Genomic DNA, 20,704 nt, shown 5'->3' with positions numbered 1-20,704 from the left:
AGACCATCCCTGATTAAAATATAAATTTAATTAAAAAATATAATATAAATTCATACCATAAATTCATCATATAAATTTAACCATATAAAAGCCAGAACCATAATACTTTATATACGGGTATAATTTACACGATATACTGTACACAGATTAGCCGAAAAGTCGGTTAATCGCGTTTCTTGTTATATTAAAATAATTTTTAAAACTACGATATTAAACCATGGCAAAAATCAATTCGGAGGGAATATTTCTATTCGTTTTTTTAACGTACGTCCTGTATGTAAGAGCGTAAATTATTTAGAATGTTTTAAATAATAACAATAATTTGTTTACAGTCGGGGGAAACAAAAAAACCGGGACGTTAAAGTCGACCATTAAAAAAGTCACCCCTCCAATTGTGCCTGGGATTACGAATCGATCCATCTCTACCAATGCTCACAATCAATCAAATAATCAATCCGTCGGTAAGTTATCTTCTTTATATTTCATTGTTTAATGATTCGAAACCATAATTTCGGTTTTGTCGATTGCCAAATTTTTCCATCTCTCTCTTTCTTCCATCGTAAATTATATTACTCAGAGTGGAATTACTACAATTGGTCAGCGGGACACTATAGATTTACCACTGTCTTGATCGAATGTAGTGTCCCGCTGGCCGGTTCTGTGACGTAATTTATATCCGAAAACACCCTCGCCTTGTATTCTTCCAGCTTATTGGCGTATAATTGTGTAATTTTTATTGTAATTTTCTCCCTCTTCGACTCAATTTCTGTGTTTTCTGAAGCGTGCATCGAAGAACACCTCATAAAAGTCTTGGCATTTCTCAATTCCGATGCAAGAATACATTAAAATAAATTTCTGGAATTTTCTCACTTTCTTTGAATATCTTTTATGGAAAAGTCTCTTCTTATTAATCGAAAAACGGAAAGGGAGGGGGTAGGAAAATGAATATATTTTCTATTGTGTGGCGGAAGTTTTAAGGAAGCGATTTTCTTTAAAACTGGAACACGCGAACTCAAGAAGTCGAGTGTAAAATGAAAGGCAGAAGATATATTTATATATATTTTTTTCGACTGGGCCACACAACAAACATTTTCAATCAGTAAATGCTGGAAGGTCGCAGCTGGAATTGCATTTCTTGCTATGGGATGTAGTAAATCTATCACTGGTCTTGCTGAGTTAACGATTTGGTTCGAGTGATTTATGCGCTCCATTCGCCATCGACTATCCATCAAAAATAAATTGTAGATATTACTATTAATATAAGAAATAAAGTCGTACAGTTTCGACATTTTTCTTCCTTATTTTTTCATAGAAAACAAACCATTTATTTACTCCAAACCTCCATTTATTCATCTCGACTTATTTAACTTACAGATGAAACCGATTATGGAGGAATATGTGCCAGTATCAACGTTGAAGTAGGTGCCATTTTTGCAGATTTGTAATCCGGAATTTCGTGTAAAATTCTGTTATTTAAACAAAATTTCGTCTGTTTTTTTTTCTTTAATTGTAGAATCTCATTCAAGTGGATGCAACTCTCTCTTCGACGCATGCAACTCTTTCTTCAGGTATTTGATTGAGCTTTTGTGTGTTACATCTGTATTTAAAAAAATAGACTGTTTTAAAAATTGTATTGTGTTGTATTAGTTGATTCACAGATGGAAGACCAAGGGATCGAAGTAGAAGCGAGCCCTGGACGTGAAAGTCCCGGAGGGAGTAGCGTGGGATGTTTATCTCGACACAGCACCGCCAGTGTGGATAGTGGGAGATGCTCGATAACTTGCTCCGAAATTAAGGTAACCCCCCCTTCTAATTTGCTGTATTTGTTACACGAAAGTGATGAAAATTCTTCACACTTACCGTTAAAAATGTACACAACTCTTGTCTCATCATGTGTTATTTGTGTTTTCTCCTTCCCTTAACTACCAATTTGGATAGAAATTATATGTTACTCGACTATTGTTACGTGTATCTCAGAAGGTTATTGTATTGTATATTGCTGGGTGATTCTAAGTTACTCTACGTTACTAACGTGCAATTATATAACTGCAGCTATTTCTGCATTTAATATTACAAAAATGATAACGTAAAAAGCCTGAAATTTGGAGGGTTTTTTTTAGCATTTTAAAAATAAAATTGGGTTTTAAAATCAATAATTAATTTACTTTAATATTTACCAACGGATTTCGAATCGAGAAGGGTCGAATTACACACTTGCAACATCCCAAAGATGCCTTCCAGTATCCGAAAAGCATGGTGGCCCTAAGGTATAATATTTAACAGGCCCTTCTCCGCTGCTAAATAATGAATAGTAAAAATGTGAGGTCCTAAGCTAGACTCGTAACGCGAGGCCCTAAGCTGCAGCTTGTTTGGCTTACGTGCAAATCCGACCCTGCCCAAAAGGGGATGCGGAGTGAGCAATTAAAAAATGCTCGGGAACATTAGTATAAGGGAGAAATGGCATAAAAATTGCTCATTGATTAAAGATAACCTTCAAAAATTTAAATATTTCGTAACGAATTAATTATTTAAGATACTTAAAGGCTTGGTGTGCAAACACTTCACTCAAATTACACAAAGTAGAAGCACTTACAAACATAAATTTTTGACGAATATTTAAAATTTTAGACCACTTTAATAATTAAATAAGCCAGGAAATTGCTAGTGTTTCCGGTTTATGTTGATTGTATCCTTCCGAATGCCTCGTTGTTTTGCATTAAAATGGAGTAATTTGATACGGAAAGGGGGAGAAAAACTTAGAATATTGTTTAATTCTTTACAGAATCCGCCCAGAATATCTGCTCAAAATTCGGAATCAGGCCAAGTTTTAAACACGAACGTGGAAGACTGCGTTAACGTTGCAGAGATGCTAGTCTACAATCTACCAGTGAGTAGGGTGCTCTTTTGTTTTCTTTTCTAGAACCTGTTGTAATTTTAGGGTGCGCATTATCCTTCCACAACACAGACATTTCCATAAAGAATAGCGTTTGTATATGTAAAAAAGAAATAAATTCCAAAGAACTTTTAACATCTCGGGATGATTTAAACGTTGGGTGATAAGGAAAAGTGATGCGAGACGTGGGAGATTGCTTCTCTTTTTCCCAGTCACTTCGGCACCTTTAAACTCCTTGTTATATTTTTCGTCATCCCCTTTGCTATTGGTGGATTCGGTAAAAAGCGACCAATCAGACACGTCGTGCGACGAGACGGAGCCGGGCGGAAAGGCAGACATTGCCACTCGGATGCCACTCGTCTGTAGCAAGTTTTTCGCCTCGACCGCTCGCCTATCACGTGACCCGCCGTGGAAATGGGGGTGAAGTTACCGAATCCTCGCTAGATGAAGAAGTGCGTGACGTCATGTCGAAGAGACAAGCGATCGACTTTAACAGGAAGGTAAGGGGTCAATGTCTGTTTAAGAGTGCTGACCTAGTGTCGGAGGGTGGCTGGCGTACCGATCCCATAATAGTTCCTCTCGTGAAAATTTAATCGTTGAGGGAAGTCAACTTAAAACAATTGATTCCCATTGCCGAAATGTGCCGTGGTGTCTTCTTACGCGTAAACACTTCGATTGAAGAAAGAGGAAATTGAAAATTTGTGTGTTTTCTACGTGTTTTTCCGAATCCTCCGGCACCAGGAAATGAGTGTTTATACTAAAAAAAAAAAAAAAAAAAAACACACACACACAGCATAATTATCTCCTCTACGCGTGTACAGTACATCGCTGTTAATACGCTTAAATTTATCACCCCTTTGCGTTAACTTCTCTGCAAAATTGGTGCCCGAATTGATCTGCGGCTTTCAAAAATCCCATCGGGTTTTTCACCCTTATTTTAATACCCGAATACATCATCGATAATTCGATTTACGTTCGAATTACCATAAAGATTTCTTTCGACACGAAATCCCCCAAAGCCTGTTTCTAAGGGGGTTTAAAAAAAAAACCAATCTTTAGTGTTTCTTTAGAAGATCTTGACCCTTCTGCTCTTGGCTCCGGGAGTTAGGAAAGAGAATTTTTGTCAATCATCCTCGTTAATGATGATTTTTTGATCCGGGTTATCACTCGGATAACTTAATTACGACACCAAAAATAAACATAATCGATTTTAATATACCGAATTTCCCGAGAGCGTTTATTTCCATTTAGCGAAAAATCCATTACCGAAATGATTAAAATTAAATTTCACGCAAAACCCTTAAAACTTTCATCACTTTGGGGTTAATGTAATTAGTCTTTTCATTTATTCCACTGTTCACTTGTGAAGTTCGTTCTTGTTGTTTTGGAGCTGCTGCGTTAAAAACTGCAGGGTAGAACTGTTTTTTTCCCCTGTGTTTTGTTGCTATCGTGTTTTATTTCTTTAAATTTTTTGTGGTTTAATTAATCGAAGGGTGTTTTATGTATGGTTTCCGTGCGGGAGTTATTGCTCCGACTGCTTAACAGTTAGTTGACTGCAAGTTGCCGTGACCTCTTGTTCGATCGATATAGTTTGTGCGCTTATTTTGGTAGGAATTATGATAGCGAAAGTGAAGTTTTCTGTCGATACTAAGAAGGGGTTTTTCGATTTTACGTGCACAATCGCCAGTTTTACTCGATTTTTCACACGATCTCCAGCTTTCTAGATTTTCCCTCCCTGCACACAATTGTTAATCTCTCTTGACTTTTTCCAGTATAATTGCTGGAATATTTCGTGTAAAATCACCGATTTTCTTTCATATTTTTAAGTTTCGGTACGATTTTTTTTCGTTTCTTAACGCGTAATCGCAAATTTTCAGTATAAATCCTAAACGAAAATGACATATTGCAGCTGAATTTGACACGTTGTTCATTCATATACGGGGGCAACGTACTGTTTAAGCTTACTCTTACCGGCAAAAACTCGAATTTAAGTTACGTAAATGATTTAAATTTCATGCTGATGAAACCAAAACTTGAACTTTTCTCTAGGAAAATGAAATATTAAAGTCTTGGCTCAGCAGTGTTCATTTCGAAGAGTACGTTCCTCTTTTCGTACAAGCGGGGTACGACATGCCTACAGTGTCTCGCATGACACCAGAAGTGAGTGCGCTCGAGTCATTAAATTTGCTATAAATGCCACGACACTTTTTGAAATATTTATCAATGTTTACGTCCTGCAGGATCTGACTGCGGTCGGGATAACTAAACCTATGCATAGAAGGACTCTCAAAGCAGAAATTGCCAAGTTGAACATTTCTGATGGAATACCCAACTATAAACCGGTAAACTTTGTGTTATTTTATACTTTATAGTTATAACAATGTTTAAAAAATATAATTTACATCAATTTATGACTGAAAAAGTTGAATATTTATTTCTTTCCGGAACATGTTTACATCACTGTGTAACTCCACAGCAGTAGTTTACAATTTTTTTTTTTTTTAAGCTGGCACCCTAGCTGTGGTTCCTGTGACATGTCTGACAGAGATTAAATAAATTATTGGGTATGAAGGAGTGTTGCAACAGCCTGCGTGAAAGTCAGTTTGAAAATCAATTGCTTAGTGTGTTAATAATTTGTCTGTTTCCCCCTCTATTAAAATCAATTAATTTTAAATAATAGTAAGAATATAAATATTGTATCTTTTGAAAGAAATTATTGTAATTTTATAATGCAAAACAGCCAGATGATTGTTTTACAGTCTTACTACTGTTAAATAATTTTTAAATTGTATTAATTCCCTTAGAAGTAATTAACAAATTGTTTTTTATTTTTGACTGTTTTCATCTCTTTTGCACTAAAAGTGTTTTTTGATCATACCCGTTGTGTTAAAGGACCCTCTCTCTCTCTTGCCACCTAGGCTCTGTGGTGCATGCCAGATGACAAGAGATATATCGAGGCTAAACCGGCTATAAAAATTTATGAGTGGATCCGGACTCAAACCCAAGTCTTCCGGAGCAACAGGCCGGAGCCTTTATTGATTCTGTCATCCAACAGTCACACAAGAGCTTATTTGGAATTTTTTCTATGCCAATATGTGCTTTGCATATCCTTTGTTATCAATAGATAATATTAACTTAATTATTATTATAAAACAGTTATAGAAAGTACTTTTTACCTCTACTCATTGTGGCTCGTCCAAGCCCATAATGGAGTCTGGGATGAGGGATGGGAACTGACGTATCTGGAATAGATCGCTCGTGAAAAATTTCTGTGGTTTATCAACCACTCGGATTCGTTTCAGGTCCCCCAGAGTGATAGGTTAATGCCTTAGCCATTTAGCCCATCAGGCCATCTGTATAAAGTAATAATTGTTATCTCTCATATTCAAATAAAAAGTATTGTAGATCTTAATTAAACTGTTAAAATTGTTTTACAATCTTCAATCCTTACTTCTATATCTAAGATCTTAAATATTTTTAAGTTATTAATAGTTTACATAAAAAAAATAGGTAAAATTGCATTTAGGTAGCCTCCATGGCACAAAGGTTAGTTTTTGACATGTATCAGTCTACCACCTATTCTATGTGCAAAGCATGTAGATGTGCGCCTCAGTGCTCGCTATCACTTGCTCCTCGGCACCCAGGTGAGGTGAGCCCCCACACCCTCCTAAAACTAAATAACATCAAATCCGCCACAAACAGTTAAGTGGGCTACTTGAAGCCGGCATAGTCACGTGGGCTAAATAATTAAACACCATAGTCTTGGAAGTACCACCATTGGGGTTACCTAGATGCACTTCTACCAAAAAATATATGTTTCTTTAAAGAAATAAATACAATTAATCTTTTATTTCTAAATGAAATATTTTTGAATATTTAAAAGAATACACTGCTTGAATGGCTACAGTTGCTCAGACTGGAAGATTATCACAACACACTATGCAAACAGGGTTACGATACCATCGACAGAGTTACGGAACTGGCATGGGAAGATCTCGAAGAAATTGGAATACAGAAACTTGGTAAGTGTTTATGCTAGATAAATTTTGAAATTTGAAAAGTAATTGAAATAGATATTGTATATTCACAGTGGCCAAACTGTGGTTTGCAAGCCCCAAGTCACTTTTCTAGACTCTTACTGTGGCTCCCTCACAGTCTACTTATATAATTTCTTTTTATAAACATTAACTTTTATATATATAATACTGTTCTAATACAGAATGTGGCTCTTGCATATTTCTGATAAGTGATATATGGCTCCTATTGTGACACAATTTGGCCACTCCTGCTATATATGTAATTAAAGTTTTTGATGAATCTATTACTTTATTTTAATATTGAATTGTTTATTGTTCAAATTGTTTAATCCTTTATACTTTTGAAATGCTGATATAAAATAATTGAAATAAAGTGGAAAAAAAAAACTTCAGATATTATATATTTGGCTAAGTAGTTACATAGTGGAGAATTTTTTTAGCACAAGGGATCTAAGCTCATTACAATCCTTATAATTTTTTTATTTTTCAGATTGAAATATGTTCCTCATTCTCAGTCAGCTTCCTGTTACCTGAGATTTGACAAATTTAAATTGGTCACATAAAACAACACAATCTGTCACAAACTGAATGTTACAGTACACAAGAACATGCCAAAAAACCTCAGTTCAGTCCATCAATGAATAGTCAATAGAAATGTTCATCTTTTCAAATTCCTCCTGAATCCTGCTTCAGGTTAAACTTGTACTACAAATGGAATGCTTCAAAAGATCATCTGTGGAATTCAGCTTTAAATATGTATCTGTCATTCATGCACGGAGTGCTTTAACCAAAATTATAACAAACCATCAAAGTACTGTACTTTTCATGCTCATAATATTTTCATCTCATCCTGCTGGTGAATGCCCTCTCAGTATATGCCTTGGATAATGACAGAAGCTAAGTTTCACCAAGCATACCTGATATGCCCTACAATGTGATCATATAAATGTCTTGAATTTTCAGAAGTCTTTAAAGTGACCATAATGAGAATTGCATCAAGCATGAGATGCAATTCCCATTATGATAAGATGAAATGCAAATATTCATGGGCATGGCAAGTGCTTTATGTCGGTTTGTTATAATTTCAGTTCCATTAAAGCTCTCCTTGCATAACTGGCACATGCCTATTTAAAGTTGAATTCCACAGATGTTCTTTTGAAGCATTCCATTTGTAGTACAAGTTTAACCTGAAGTAGGATTCAGGAAGAATCCAAAAATGTTTGTGAACATTTTATTGGATTTTCATTGCTGGACTGAACTGATGTTGATCACATAAACTCTTTCTCTCTGCATGCCATATCAGAACATCCTGACATTGGCAAGCACCTGGCGCAGGTTAATAAGTGGTTAGTAATGCGCCAAGGTGTATCCTGGGGGAAGTTACAACCAGAGTGGTTCCCCATTGCCTTCTCTGGAGCACGGTATTACACAAGGGGAAAGAATGCCTTCCGGATGGTCTTGTCTTGTCTTGTCTTAGAGAAACTGGCTCCTATTCAGGTGTTACAAATGTGGAGAAAACCCAAAAAACTCCACGTGGCCAGCCCTTCCGAGCGCAGCGCAAACCTGCGATCAAACTCCCAGTGTTTAGCGACAGAACCGCTCAGCCACTGGCGGGCTCTCACATAAACTATTACATACTATTTTCTTACAAAAAAAGGTCAATTAAGTTCTATTCTGGCATTAAATAAATAAAGAAAACAAATAGGTTAATGCATAATTTTTTTAATCCTATTATTTTATTACAAAATTTTTATACAAAAATTTTTACAAAAGAATTGACAAACGTTGGAATATAGGAAAAAAAAATACCTAAAAATATAAAGTGACATTAAATAATATGAATAATTACAAACATTTTTTAAAATAAAAGTTTAAAGTACCCAACAATCAGATCTATGCCTGAGTATGTTGTTTAGATCTATGCCTTTTTATAGAGTAATTAGTTTTATTTGTCAATATAAGTTGCATTTGTAATAACATTTAGGCACACCAATGACGTTTGATATACTGGACTAGTCAACCGGAAAACTTCTTGTAAATACCTACTCTTTACAAAGAAGAGATGATATTGCTAGATTAAGCCTAAACAATAGATTGGTAAAAGAGATTTCTTTCTTAATTGCTGTTATCTCCCCCTTCAATTTATTCCCATCGGGTTTTACAATAAATTTAGCTGCTTATCTCTCATGTAATGTCGGATAATGAAGAACATATGCATAGTAGCTATGAAGAACTAATCATCACATACAGCGGAATGTTTGGCATTAATGTGTGTGTCATTGCAGAGCTACAAATGAGCATTTCACTTCTAAAATTAATAGAATAAAGCTGAGTTGCTTTTAAAATACTATAGGTTCGATTTTGTGTAATTTTATATATTATAAAAATAAATTCTTATAATTCTTTACGTTACATATAGATATCCCATATACGGTAGAGCATCGATTACCCGACCTCCAATTAACCGACCGCGTTCTAGTCGGCAAATTCAAATGTCTGCTAGTGATGTGGCACTACAATATTTGGTTATGTCTTGGCTCCTTTAATATTTATTTTTGTTAAATTTTTGCATGTTTTAGCTGGCAGCACTGGCTCGACTATGAAAGGGAGACTAGTATTTAAACCAGGCCTAATACACTATACTAATAATGTATTTTTTCATACTTTTCGGTTATCCAACCAACCCCAGTCCCCAATTAAGTCAGATAATGGATGCTCTACTGTACTGTTCTTTATATATACTTATATCAATTAACAATATGATTCTAATATTCTTATATAAGCATCAAAAATTCACTTATCTGGAATATCTTCTTTCATATTTATTGTTTCTCACCTTTTAATGAAAGTAAAATCCATAACATTCCTTTTGGTTGCTTTCAAAAGTACAGAAATTAAAAAACAATTGAAGTTACAAGTACTTTGCATTTTGTTTCATATTTATTATTTTAAGTAAAAGTAAATGCACAAGTTACTCAATTGTTTAAAATTAATACATAAATAAATACATGTCACGTAACACTCTTTTATCATTAAATTTTCTTACATAATATACAGTAACAATTTCAGAAAGTATATTTTAAATTATTAAATTTATTGTTTGAATTCTAAATTTAATGGTTTTTCTGACCTTGAATTTAGAAGTAAAACAATCAGTTTACTAATTTAAAAACTGTTGAAACAATTCCAGTATCAGAAACAAATTTCTATATAGTTTTATAACAAAAATTTTAAATCATTTATAAAAATTCAAGTTTTAATTATTACTTTTTTAATAAACTATTTTAATATAAAATTATTTTAATAAATAAATAAATCACTGTTAATTCTAAGAATTTAAAGCTGAGGAGGTCGGTTAGATTCTGACTGAAAATGTTTCTTTTATTTAATGAAAGGTTGACTTCCTGAAATTAGAATTGATTTATTTATTTACAGAGATAATGCCAAGTTTTATAACCTTGGTTAATGTTACCTATGGTTCCAACATGGCCGCTCGTCTCTGATTCCAGCAAATAGAAGAAGGGAAACAGTGGGGACGCACATTCTAATCTAACCTAAGCTATCCTAATAAATTACCATAATTATTACCAAAAAAATTATTAGAATAGGTTAGGTTAAGTCAGAACGTGCGTCCCCACTGTTTCCTTGCTGGAATCAGACGAGCCGCCATCTTGGAACCATAGGTAACATTAATCACCTTTTTATAATTCTTTACATTACATACAGATATCCCACATACTGTTCTTTATTACCTTTCATATTCATAACCTTTTATGGTAAAACATTACATCATAATTTTACTATAAAAGGTTATAAAACTTGGCACTACCTTTATAAATAAATAAATGTTGAAATAAATCAGTGGTACTCAAACTATGTTCTCTGGAACCTTACAACCTTTGAAGCCCGTGGCATTCCATTTCTGCAAAAATTGTAACCTGAAGTAGGTCGTAGATATAGACTGAAAGCATTTGTTTTTGGTGGATTTTCATCACTCTGTTGGGAGAATTTTAAGATTAGAAAATTTTATTTGAATATTATCATTATCTGTTATACTTTATTTTATATTTTATTGTTTCACTCTTTTTTCTGAAATCCTTTCTCCTTCATCTATTTATGCAGACACACAAATACGGATTATAAAAATGTCTAAATTGATTAGAAAGTAATCATTTAGTTGACTAAAATTAGATTATAAAACAAAAATTTCTTTTCTGTTTGATAATCTAATTTCATTTTCAGAAGACTAACTTGTAAATGTCATTTATTAATCAGTTTTAGAAGAATATTGATATATATAGATTAGATTGAATTACTTATTTTCACAATTTTATTAGGTCATCAGAAAAAAATTATGCTTGCCATTAAAAGAATTCAAGATATAAACAGTGGGATACGAAAACCGAATTTAAATCCTGTCCCCGAATATATCGGCAGAGGGACATTACCCCGTCCGCAAACACTTGGTATGTCTCGTGATGTTGTTTATAGTCTGTTAAATTTTTCATTTACAAATATTAATAATTAATTATATTTTAGGTCCCATGAATCCACTTCCTGCTGTACAATGTCATGGTCAAGAAATAGCCATCACTACTGTTAAAGTTAAAACTTCTCCATCTGCTGAAATTTCAACTTTTCCAGAACTTAAAACATTTCAATATTCTCCAATGAAAGGAGAGAGCTTCAGATGGCCTGGAAATGGAGATTCTTTCTCACCTGTGAATGCAGTAAACAACTTTGAACCCCAAATGGTGGATATTCAGGTAAAAATGTATGAATTATTTCATAAGTAATTAACCAGTTAATTAATAATTATTGATATTACTTAGGTGCAGTCTCCAAATCGAAGGCATTCATTAGAAAATCTTGATAAAGGTGATTCAATACCATCATCCCATCATCATTATATAAATAATTCTGATAGTTGGTATGATACTATTAGTGCATGGAGACATCATGGTTATGATACAGATAGCGAATTAAGCACTCATGGAGAACATTGCTATTTATATGAATCTGATGGAACAGCAACATTACAGAGGCCAAAAGGACTGGTGAAACCGCGACCAGTAGCTAAAATTATTGCTAAATCTCGCCAAAATAATCAAATCAACGATTTGGAAACTGTGAAAAATTTGAAATATAATGGACAAAAGACAGATCAAATTTCTGTAGAAAGTTCTCAGCAAGCCAATATTTTGTCTACAAATTTTGGAACGTTGAAATATAAAAAAACGCCACCTCCACCTCCGAAGCGAAGCAACTCTATAAAAAGCGATTCTTCTGTCGAACGCACCATAGAAGCAATGAAAGACGAAGCATTTGCTACATGTGTTAAAGGATTAGCATCTCACTTTAATATAGCAAAAAATAATGAAGTATCATCAAATTCAAATCAGATAAGAGCAGTTCAAGGAAATTCTGAAGAATTTCCACCCCCTCCTCCTCCATTACCAGTAATAGAAGTAGATACAAAACCATCAGTATCAACAAATAGTTATAATGATAGTGAACAAAAGGAAGTTCCAGAATTATTTTCAAATGCCATGTTTAAACAAAGGAGAAAACATTCTTTAGATTCCACTGTTTCCAGTTCAGAATCTAATACCCTACCTTTTGCAAATGAAAATGTGAGCACGATTAAACAGAAAATAAACAAACCTCAAGTGTCGGAAACTAAATCTCCATCGCCATCAATAATTCGTAAAACTACTTTGACTATTCAAGGTAAGCAATAATTTTTATATTTATTTACTTGTGTTACCGAAATCAAACAAGGAGTGCAAATTAATCTTATATTTTTAATATGAACATAATATATATATATATATAAATATATCATTTATTTATAGTAACTAAATAGAATTTTTAGTTAATGTTACCTTAGGTAGCCAAGATGGTGGCTAGTCTCTAATTCCAGCAAGGAAACAGTGGGACGCACGTTCTAACCTAACCTAACCTATTCTAATAATTACCATAATTATTAGCAACCAAATTATTAGAATAGGTTAGGTTAGATTAGCACATGCATCCCCACTGTTTCCTTGCTAGAATTAGAGACTAGTCGCCATCTTGGCTACCTAAGGTAACATTAACCGAATTTTTATATTACTTTGAAAAGGAATTCATAAAGTATTTTTATAGTACTTTTTTATAAATGAAATTCTGATGTAATATATAAATGGAAGTTTAATTTTAAATTTGATATTTTTTTTCTTTTATGTTTATTTTCCTTTATTTTATTTTGTGAAATTATGTATAATCATCATTTAACCATTTTAGTACTATAAACAATATATATTAGACCAATTAGTTCATTTTCATTATATTAATATTGTTATTTTAGCATTAAAATAATGTTAAAAATGATAAAAGTAGAGTGAATTCACTAATAAAAGTGAATTAAGGATCTCTCTTAGCATATTTGTGTGACTGTGAAGTTTTAAATATGTGGACTTGCATGTTTTTTTACCCTGTGGGCACAAATGAAATTTTTTTCAGATCCGCAATTGGATGGGTGGATGGTGAGGTATAGAATCCAACACATCTAGGATAAATTACCTAAGAAAAAATTCTTGGGATTTTTTGACTGCCCAGATTCAATCCTAAGTCCTCCAGAGCAGTAGATTGATGCCTTAATTAACTGCTTTAACCATCCATACACCAGACTTGCTCACTACAGACTTACTTGTTAGTCACTAGCACTAGAATTCTTCTTCTTCTTCAACCATTGAGTCGTGTACGACTATTGGTGACTTCATAGACGAGTTTCCTTCAGCGAGTTCTGTGTAGTGCCCAATCTTTCAGGTATTTGAGTTCCAGGCTGGTATCTGCTTTGATATTATCCATCCACCTGGTATGTTGCCTTCCTCTTTTCCTATGTCCCTCTATCATTCCCAGCATGATCTGTTTTTCCAGAGAGTCAGCACAAATGGTGTGACCAAAAAAAAACTTTAACCTCAAGCATGCAATCATTGCCTCCAAGGAAATTTGTGGTTGAATTTTCTCTAGGACTTCTTTATTAGTTGTGCTGTCTGTCCACAGGATTCTGAGGATCCGCCGCCAACACCAAAGTTTGAATGGATCTATCCTTCTTCTATCACTTTTTCTTACTGTCCAGCTTTCACAACCATAGGTTGTGATTGGGAACACAATTGCCTGGACCAGTCTGGCCTTGGTAGATATTGTGATGTCTCGGCTTTTCCAGATGTTGTCCATCTTGGTTAGAGCGGTGCAGCCCAAGGTTAATCTTCGCTTAATCTCCTTTGTGCGTGCTCCTGTTCTGCTTAACTTTGAACCAAGAAAGATGAATAGGTTTGTTCCAACAAAAGTTCCTGACTGGTTTAAACTTGAAAGTTGTACGAGGCATGTGCAATATCATTTTACAGCCAAGAACTGAATAATGCGCATGCCAGTTTTGAACCAGTTAGGGACTTGTGTTGGAACATACTTAATATTGTGAAGACCCGAACGGGGGTCTACCGGGAGGTCCAAATGGGGGTAGCAATCGAGAATTTAAAGATCTCCTTTTCAGACACAAATAGGAGGAATTGAATATCTCGATTGAACAATGGAAGTTTTTTAGTAAAATATGTAAAACAATAGAAAAGACCAAAGTAGAGGAAACGCGGCTGGAGAGGAGTCGTATTTAGTCGCAACATTGACCTCTCCAGCGCCCTCCATCGGGTTTCGAATTGTCACCAGGTGACAATGAGAGACCAATTGAGAGGCAACTTTGGATGAAAATCTTATAAAACCATGCATTTCAAGGACATTCGGAGTTCTTAGTCTTTGGTTCAGAGTGCTTCGCTACCAGTTTCTTGCTAAGGTTTAACAACGAAAACTGGGTCAACGTTTCGGATTTGTCTTTGACCTCTGCTCAGGACAATTTGCGCCCAGGTACACCTCACTGTCGAACATCAATGCTTCAAGTTGTGCTGTACGCCCCAGGGCCGACGCTCTCCACATCACTTTCACTGGACATGCAAATGATCGACTGGACTATTGAACTTTTGTACGATGGGTCCACCCTTTGGTTTGGCCTTACGCCAAATTAATAGAGCTGTTGTAAGCACCATTTTTATGTTTATTAAACGGTTTTAAATGGTAAACCTGTCTCGGTGAGTCTTTCTGCACCCATACGATTGTTTTGGCCACTCGACTGCCATGACGATCTTTCCACCCAATCAGCTAACCTCAAAATATTTGCCAGAGATATTTGCAAGTTAAAATTTTAAAAGTACATTTTATGTCACTCTTAGCCTAGGGATAAGTTTGGGTGAGGGTGTGAAGTTAAAGTGTTTTAACCATTAAAATAAAACAAATATATAAAAATATTTGCGAGTATTTTATCATAATTTCGCAATTTCTACAAAATCCAGATAAATTAATAATCAATCTGGACCATGAATTTAAAAACCAGCTTGTCTGGATGAAAACCGGCCTGGTGGCAACACTACATAGAATGCTAAGTAAAATATCTAATTGACCAGAAGGACAGAGCTAAGAAACATTCTGAGTATCCTTGAATGGTATGCTGAGTTAGCAAGTTAGACTGATTATCTGTAAAAATGGTAAATGACATAATCATAATTTTACCGTAATTTTATGACCATTATAAGATATATTTAGTCCAGCATAAGCAGCCATCTTGCAAATCATATGTTGAGACAAAAATGATGACATCACTAGCAGAAGTAACATAGACAAAATAAGCTGACTAAACTACTTTGAATCCTAGCAGTGGGAAGAGTCAAGTAGTATTTAGAAACAAGTTCAGCATCACAACATAACTAGACTTAGCAAGAATTCTGTGATACTATGAACAAGGCTCAGGTCTGTATAACACAATTGGTAACTCACCTGCACAGTGAACAGAAGTGTACATTTAAGTTCTGCTCTGGATCAATCTTTTCTTCCAGAATAGAGAAATAAATTTAAACAAATTATTAAATTTAATACAAGGTTGTAATGTAATTGATTGCATTTACTCTAAATTACATAATATCTATGTAACTTATTAGCCAAGTTCTAGCTCATAGTTAATCAGACTCTATCATTTGATTAAAAGTTAAGTTTTAGATGATATTTTATTATTTTGCTCCATTCTAGAATGGGTTAATGTTACCTATGGTAGCAAACATGGCGGCTCGTCTCTGAAACAGTGAGGATGCATGTGCTAATCTAACCTAATCTATTCTAATAATTTGGTTGGCAATAATTATGGTAATTTATTAGAATAGATTAGGTTAGGTTAGAACGTGCATCCCCACTGTTTCAGAGACAAGCCACCATGTTCGCTACCATAGGTAACATTAACCCTAGAATGTGATGATGCTCAAAAATATTCATTCGTAATAAATGTTATTGGATTTTTAAAGCTTTGCTTTACAGTTGTTATTTGTCCAGTTTGAAAATCATATTTAAATATAATTAAATTAAGTGTAAACTCTGTTGCTTAATGTCCCAAATGGTTTATCATGTATTTATTTATGAAGTCTCCAAAATAAACATTGTTAAATGAATAGTTAAAAAAGTTTAAAACAATTTAAAATTTAATAATATTTTGTTTTTGATAAATATATATAAAATAAATTCAGGTTAAATTTATACTATATTATTATAAACGTTTCTTGTAGATTTTGATTAATTGTTTAAAAAAATATATTATAATTGGATGCATTCTAGTATGCATCAAACAGTGCATCAGTGAACCTCAATGTACTAAAATGCATTCTGATATTCATTGATGAGTTCATCAGTGCAGTGACAAATTCACATCGCACTCTTTGGGCTGTGGATACGGCTGCCTCCACGGTTCTATTATTATCACCAGTTTTACTACTCATCCAAAATAACTGAAAGTTATTTTGATAAAATTAGTCTCCAAATGCCAATGTAGTGCCATTTGTTTCTGCCATCTTGCTAAGTTGCCAGATGTTCCAATAAAAGTTTATTAAACCATTGGCCAATGGTTATGGCTGATGCATGGTGGAATATACTCATTTTTATAACTAATTGAAAAGTTACATATGTTCAGAATTAGAAATTTGCTATAAATGAATTATGTTAATAAGTAAATTTTAAATGCTTCTTTTTTTTAAATATAAAAGTAGTAAATATTTAATGAATTGTTTTTAGAATTGTTTTTAGTCTGTCAATGAAAAAAATCTTACTTAATTACATTAATAAAGAGAAAAATGTCACTTCAAGTATGACAAAATAATAGTCAAGGTTCTTGACAAACATATTTCTTTTCGCATACTTGTTATATATGTTATATAGAATTAACATGTATCTTGAGCTTGTTTTTCATTATTCTAGAAGAGATATATATTTAGTGAGTATTGTAATGAGTTATTTTCATGTAATAAAATACAGTAAACTCCCATTTTTACAATCAAATTAGTTTGTAAAAAAAACTATTGTTGTTAAATGAGCCATCATAAATTGAGCTGTTATTCATGGAAATGGACTTTAAACTATATAATACTACATTGAAATGGCCAATAAAAAAAGTACAGTATTTAAATACCATGTTTCATGTGATCATAACAGAAAATTTATACCAGTCATAAAAGAAAAAGGTTATAAAACGTATAAAGCAGGAAGTCTAAGAAGCATGTAACAATACAAATAACAAATAAATTTAAATATATATCTCCTTTATTAAACAAACTCTTTATAATCACATCTAGCAATTGAAGGGCTCCTTCTGAAAATGTTACAACCAAATTTCATTTTTTACAAGAAGCTAAAAATGTTTTGTGCTTGTTCTATATCCATATTTAAAATTTGCTTATTTATACAGTTACTTGCTGACTTTAAGTTAGATTTTTATAGTTTTCCTACTTTTGAATTTAAATAGTTACTTTTATTAAACATTTTTTCCTTATTACGGTTTAAAAACATTACAACTATGCACATTTAACCTTGTCAAATTACATTTCTGAAAAATTATATAATGCATTTGTAACCTTTTTACACAGAGGACACTAGACTAAATTAGAAAATCTACCATCACTCTGAAGAAGGTTTGTACAAAGGAAGGGTTTTCTCTGTCTTCGCTAAGCTGTTGGAGCCAATGTCTCATTACTTTGTCTAGTTGAGTAAATCTACTGAAAACAGTTTAATAGCTTTTACATATTCATCTTTGTAGTGTGAAAATTTATTCTGAATTTTAATGACTCTATTGATTTTAGTCTTTAACAAGTGAATGCCATTCTCAAATGGAATTGGATATGCCAACATAATATCTTACTCTCAAAGAATTAATTGAATTTTTAATATCTTGTGGCATCTTAATATTTCATTCATTTCAAATATGCTAATCAATTCAGCTCCAAACACAATGAAATATCACTATATTTTTCAGGGATATCAAACTAGAAGATAGCATGTGAAATTTTGTGATAATTCTAAATTAAATATAACTGTATCTGTGGGTTGGGCTGTCAAGAGCATGTATGAGGTCCAGGATAGAGTGGGGTCTTTTTGCAGCTGTTTTCCAATAAATGAAATATGTAGAATGTTTCTTTGGGTTACAATTTAAAATGTTTGGCATTCCTAAAACTTACGTTTAATTTTCTTGCATTCTAAACCATTAGATTTACAATGTTCAATGGAATGTTTGTAAACCTGAAGATGGTGTTTTAATAAGACTGAAAATGATTATTATTAAAAAGTTCTTGCTGCTCAAAAAAGTGACTTAGTTATTCACATTTTTTGAGCAGTAACTTTTTTGGCAGTTACTTTTTATATGCTTTTTTATTAATAAAAAATAAAAAAGCATAATTAATTAATACAAAGTAGTTTTAAATATTTTATTGTTTGTTAGTAAACACAAAATTAATTTATACAAATTGGAACTGCTATGGGCTCCTAAGTTTTCTCCTGTCCTGTTTGGATCCCAAGCAGGAAGCAAATACTCCATCTTGTCCTCTCAACATCCCTGTCTGTATGTTTAGAAGAATATGATTTTGCTGGGATCCATATGGTATAACAATAACGAATATGTACATCTTGCAGAATTTTACATTTTGATCCCACTCTGAATCAATTTTCTAAACATTTCTAAAATTATTAATTAAATTGAAAATTTATTATTGTTAAAATACTTACAATAACAGTAACACTATTTGCCATTGTCTTAATTTGTACAATATTTAAGCCTTGTTTCAGAATGGTTAATTTATTGTTTTATTTCAGAAAAATCGAGTGATGTTTTATGCTGTTTGCTTTAATTTACACAGCATTGCGCAATTTAATATTATGCAAATTTTAAATCTCTAGATATATAAGGAGTGCATAGATAAATTTCTTGTTTATTCCTTACACCAGGAATATTATTTAATAAATATTCTTACATTATGATATGTATAAAAACATCTAAATATTGCTGTAATGATAAGATGACCCAATTTTATATTCAGAAATAAATTCAAATAATTTGGTTACATTTATCTTCAGATTTCATGAAAAAATGTGGTTATTCTTCCTAATATATTTTACATTTGTACTAAAGAGTTATAACAGGAGAAAGTTTTATAATTAAATTATTTAAATTTTCAATTCAAAAATGTAATTATTTTATACTCAATAATATATCACTTTGTGATCTAAATTATGATTCATTTATATTATAGAGAGCAAAATAATCAGTTTGTGGATTGCGCAACTTATGAACAAGCAACTAGAATCATTCAAGCATATTATTTTAAATAATACAGGACAATAACAGATCTTAATCTATTCACTGGTATATGTAGGCCAATGCTATAAGTAAAAATAGTTTTGGAATGTTAAGGTTTTGTATAGAATCCAAATAATAATCTGTTGTTGCCATTAATTTTTGATTAGTTTTTCAGCAATTGTTGTTATAATGATCTTTGAATTAAATTTAATTTAAGAATTATTGCTGTTATTAATATTACAAGATAATATTGTAATAGCCTATCTTTAGAACAAATTATTATATATTAATTGTTAATACTTATATTGAACTTTTACAACTGGTTTGGGTGTTTTTTTGAATGGTGATATTTTTGCACCCACCAGTGGCTGAACAGTTCTGTCGCTAAACACTGGTAGTTCGGTCGCATTCTCGGCTTGCCACGTGAAGTTTTTCGGGTTTTCTCCACGTTTGTAACACCTGAATAGGGGCCAGTTTCCCTTACAAGACCTCCCGGAAGGTATTTCCCCTCGCGTGACATCACTCATCAGAGAAGGTAACGAGAAACCACTCTGGTTGTAACTTTCCCCAGGATACACCTTGGCGCCTTAACTAACCACTTATTAACCTGCACCAGGTGCTCACCGATGTCAGGATTTCTGATATGGCACGCAGAGAGAGAGAGATATTTTCACTGTTTGGTGCTGACTGGAAATAGGCTATCCAGGCTAGAAGTCAAATTTTTTAAAATGGAACGTAATATTATTTTTTAATTTAGATTGAATTAAACTAAAAAAAAAAGATAGGACAAAATTGTCTCAAACATTTTCTCTGAAAATACCTCCATCAGCTATAAAATGAATGATCTTGAAAGTGTGATACATGAAAAAAAATGGTACTGTCAAAATAACAAAATATCTTGTTACAAAATTTAACATATCATCAGTGTAGGAAAAACATAATAAAAATCTGTAACGATGACAGATCTATCTGTGTCTTATGATGAAGTTGAATGACACCTTCATTTCTGATTTGATTAGCCAAGCATGAATAAAAAACATTCCACGAGTGGGGAGTCCAGTCAGAATAACTCTCACAGCA

The 20,704-nt window shown here is 33.0% G+C and overlaps 1 protein-coding gene across 2 annotated transcripts in view; it reads left to right on the top strand.

Annotated features, from left to right (window-relative positions):
- The window catches only part of LOC136976747 (caskin-2-like), a 36,880-nt gene that overhangs the window by 9,779 nt on the left and 6,397 nt on the right, over positions 1-20,704 (top strand). Inside the window, exons 2-12 of one of the 2 annotated variants that reach the window (XM_067272107.1) lie at positions 333-461; positions 1,375-1,418; positions 1,514-1,568; positions 1,648-1,796; positions 2,783-2,887; positions 4,943-5,053; positions 5,134-5,235; positions 6,777-6,915; positions 11,268-11,396; positions 11,470-11,696; positions 11,763-12,660. In XM_067272107.1, the coding sequence (XP_067128208.1) occupies positions 333-461; positions 1,375-1,418; positions 1,514-1,568; positions 1,648-1,796; positions 2,783-2,887; positions 4,943-5,053; positions 5,134-5,235; positions 6,777-6,915; positions 11,268-11,396; positions 11,470-11,696; positions 11,763-12,660 (2,088 nt within the window). Of the gene's footprint in view, positions 1-332; positions 462-1,312; positions 1,419-1,513; positions 1,569-1,647; positions 1,797-2,782; positions 2,888-4,942; positions 5,054-5,133; positions 5,236-6,776; positions 6,916-11,267; positions 11,397-11,469; positions 11,697-11,762; positions 12,661-20,704 lie in introns of those variants that run through there. The other variant, XM_067272114.1, reaches the window with a different exon arrangement.

The sequence above is a fragment of the Centruroides vittatus genome, unplaced genomic scaffold (assembly GCF_030686945.1).
Source record: "Centruroides vittatus isolate TY-2023 unplaced genomic scaffold, ASM3068694v2 contig_1112, whole genome shotgun sequence".
NCBI classification, from domain to species: Eukaryota; Metazoa; Arthropoda; class Arachnida; order Scorpiones; family Buthidae; genus Centruroides; species Centruroides vittatus.
This window is presented reverse-complemented; position numbering and strand designations above follow the sequence as displayed.